The 3,265-nt window shown below is 65.5% G+C and overlaps 1 protein-coding gene across 1 annotated transcript; it reads right to left on the minus strand.

Moving 5' to 3' along the window:
- Positions 1–315: 315 nt before the first annotated feature.
- Positions 316–2,555, minus strand: LOC113962918 (cuticle collagen 2C-like). The gene is made up of 4 exons (XM_027673708.1): positions 2,481–2,555; positions 1,847–2,033; positions 1,260–1,352; positions 316–439 (listed from the first exon to the last, which is right to left on the minus strand). The coding sequence occupies exons 1-4, from the start codon at positions 2,532–2,534 to the stop codon at positions 387–389; spliced, it is 387 nt and encodes a 128-aa protein (XP_027529509.1). The 5' UTR covers positions 2,535–2,555; the 3' UTR covers positions 316–386.
- Between the last annotated feature and the right edge of the window lie 710 nt (positions 2,556–3,265).

A 3,265-nucleotide genomic window follows, 5' to 3' on the forward strand; every position in this document is an offset into this window, starting at 1 on the left:
CTGCACCAGGGGCCACACCTGGAACCCCAAATCTACATCAGATACTACACCTGCAGCCCCAAATCTGCATCAGATACTACATCTGGAGCCCCAGATCCACACCAGGTACCACACCTGGAACCCTGAATCTACACCAGGTACCACACCTGGAGCCCCAAATCTACACCTTCTGTGACATCTCAAGCTCTAAATCTTGAGCCCCAAATCTCCAGCAGATCCTGCACTTGGAGCCCCAAAGGAGCCCCGGGGGCCGCCCCCGGAGTCCCAAAGCTGCTGCTCGTCCCCGGCAGCCCCGGGGTTACCTGCGAGGTTGGCGACGGGCGGTTTGAACAGCGGCGCCGCCGCCGTCAGTCCCGGGAGCGCGGCCAGCGTTGCTGTGGGGATTGTCACCACCAGCGCGGGCTGGGCTGGCACCGGCCCGGCCACCTGACCTGCAACACTGATGGGGATAAGAAGAGGTTGAGTAACTGTCCCTGCCGGAACCATTACTCCTGTCACACCTGTGGCTAAGCTTTCCTGAGCCAACACCTGCGGAGATAAATGAGAGTTGAAAAGAAGAGAAGACAGAACATCAACGCCCGGGCAAAAGCAGCGCGCGGGGACAACACACCCCCAAACCTCCCATCCTCCCCCCCAAAAAAAAACCGGGACCCCCCCCTACCCCCGTTTCCACCCCCCAACACCCCCTCTGGGTGAGCCCGCGGCGGGGAGGGGCACGGGGGGAGAGGGGGAGAGCCCCTGGCCTGGGTGGGGGTGATAAGGGGGTGCCCCACTTAGCTGGAGACCCGGGGGGATGGGGGGGGCAAAGGGGAGCCCCCCGAGCTGGTGGGGGGACAAAGGGGATCCCCCTTAGCTGGAGACCCCCCCCTCTCCGTGGGGAGATGGGGGGGGGCAAAGGGGGCCCCCCTGAGCTGGTGGGGGGGGATAGAGGGGGATCCCCCTTATCTGGAGACCCCTCTTTATGGGGACATGGGGGGGGAACTCTGTTAAGGGGGGGCACCTTGGGGTCTGGGGGGGGATAAAGGGGGATCCCCCTTATCTGGAGACCCCTCTCCATGGGGAGATGGGGGGGGGCTCTGGGGTCCCTCCCCCCCTCCCGGGTCTGTGGAGACCCCTCTGTGTGTGGCCCCCCCTCCCCTGGCCACCCCCCTCCCCAGGGGTGGGGACATGGGGGGGACACGGGGGGGGATCCCCCTTCACCCGGTGACCCCCCCGCCCCCCCGGGGTCCCCTCTGTCCCTGTCCCGTGTCCCCATTTACCTGCGGGGGGGCCTGCAGGGCCAGCTGGGTCACGGGGGGCGGCCCCGGGGGGGGGCACCGGGGGGGGCGACGCCGGGGCCGCTTTGGGCTGACCTGGGGGGGGGAAACAGGGGGGGTCAGGGGGACACAGGGGGGACCCCAATTTTGCCCCCCCGGGGAAGGGACACCCCCCCACAGGGGTGAGGGGGCACAGGGGGGGCAGCCCCACACCGGGGCACCAGTGGGACCAGTGGGGGAAAGATCCCGGTACTGGGCACGGGGAGGGGGGGGCAGAGGGAGGGGACAAGGGAGGGACAGGGAGGGGACAGGACAGGGGATGGGAGAGGGGAGGGGAGAGTGGACGGGACAGGGGACAGGAGAGGGGACAGGACAGGGACAAGACAGGGATGGGATAGAGATGGGACAGGGAATGGGACAGGGAATGGGACAGGAGAGGGGACAGGGGACGGGATCAGGGGACGGGATCAGGGGCATCCCAAGGAAATGATCCTGGGAAGGATCAGGGGCACTCCAGGGAATGATCCCGGGAAGGACAATCCAGGGGCACCCCACGAATGATCCCGGGAATGGGGGGGGGGGTCTCTCACCTGCTGCCTCCCCTCCGGCCGAGTTTGGGGTGCTGGGGGGACCGTCCTCCCCCCCTGAGGGGCCCCCCTGTCCGGGGGCTCCGCCCGCCCCCTCCGCGGCGGTTTTGGGGTCCCCCTGGGCCGGGAGGGGGGTGTCCACCCCCACCTCCAGCACCCGGATGGTCTCGTGGCCCGACATGACGATCACCTGCAAAGGGACCCCAAAATCAGCTCGGGGGTATCACCTCCTCCCCCGTACCTCAAAAACAGGGCTGGTACCCCCAAAACAGGGTCTGTACCCCAAAAACACGGCCCGTACCTCAAAAACAGGGCTGGTACCCCCAAAACAAGGTCTGTACCCCAAAACAGGGTTGGTACCCAAAAAACAGGGCCTCTACCCCCCAAAACAGGGCTGGCACCCCAAAAACAGGGTCTGTACCCCAAAAACAGGGCTGACACCCCCAAAACAGAGCTGGCACCCCAAAACAGACCCTGCACCCCAAACAGACCCAGAAACCCCAAAACAGACCCTGCACCCCCAAACAGACCTTGAACCTCAAAAACAGATCCTGCACCCCCAAAACAGACCCAGAAAGCCCAAAACAGCCCCAGGAACCCCCAAAACAGCCCCTGCACCCCAAAACCTCCCCCGTACCTGCTCGTTGACCGTCAGCAGCGGCTCCGGGGGCTGCCCGGGCCGGGGGTCCATGGTGGGGGCACGGGGGGCACGGGGGGGCACACGGGTCACACCTGCCACATCCTGAGGGGACAGGGACAGGGGGTCACCACCGGGGAGGGGTTTGGGGGTCCCCAGGAGGGGTTTGGGGGTCCCCAGGGGGACAGGGAGGGGCTGTCACCTGCTGGGGGCAGGTTTGGGGCTTTGGGGCTCCCAGGTTTTGGTGCTCCAGCTTTATGGGATTCCAGGCTCTGGCTCTCCAGGTTTTGGGGTTTGGGGCTTCAGCTCTCCGGGTTTTGGGGTTCAGGGTCCCAGCTCTCTGGGTTTTGGGGTTCAGGGCTTCAGCTCTCCAGGTTTTGGGGTTCGGGGCCCCAGCTCTCCGGGTTTTGGGGTTCCTGGGTTTCAGGGTTCCAGCTCTCTGGGATTTGGGGCTCCCAGGTTTTGGGGCTCCGACTCTCTGGGCTCCGGCTCTCCAGGGGGACAGGGATGGGCTGTCACCTCCTGGGGATGGGTTTGGGGGTCTCCAGGAGGTGTTTGAGGGTCCCCGGGGGGGGTTGGGGGTCTCCAGGGGGACAGGGATGGGCTGTCACCTACTGGGGAGGGGTTTGGGGGTCCCCAGGGGACAAGTCGGTGCTTGGGGTCCCTCTCAGCTCCTTTGAACACCCTAAAAATCACCTGAAAACCTAAACCCTAAAACCTGAAAGTGGGACCCCAAAGTGGGACTGGGACCCTGAACTGGGACTGGGACCCCAAAGTGGGACTGA

This window comes from Neopelma chrysocephalum, unplaced genomic scaffold (genome assembly GCF_003984885.1).
Source record: "Neopelma chrysocephalum unplaced genomic scaffold, ASM398488v2 Primary Assembly neopelma1_185806, whole genome shotgun sequence".
Lineage (NCBI taxonomy): Eukaryota > Metazoa > Chordata > Aves > Passeriformes > Pipridae > Neopelma > Neopelma chrysocephalum.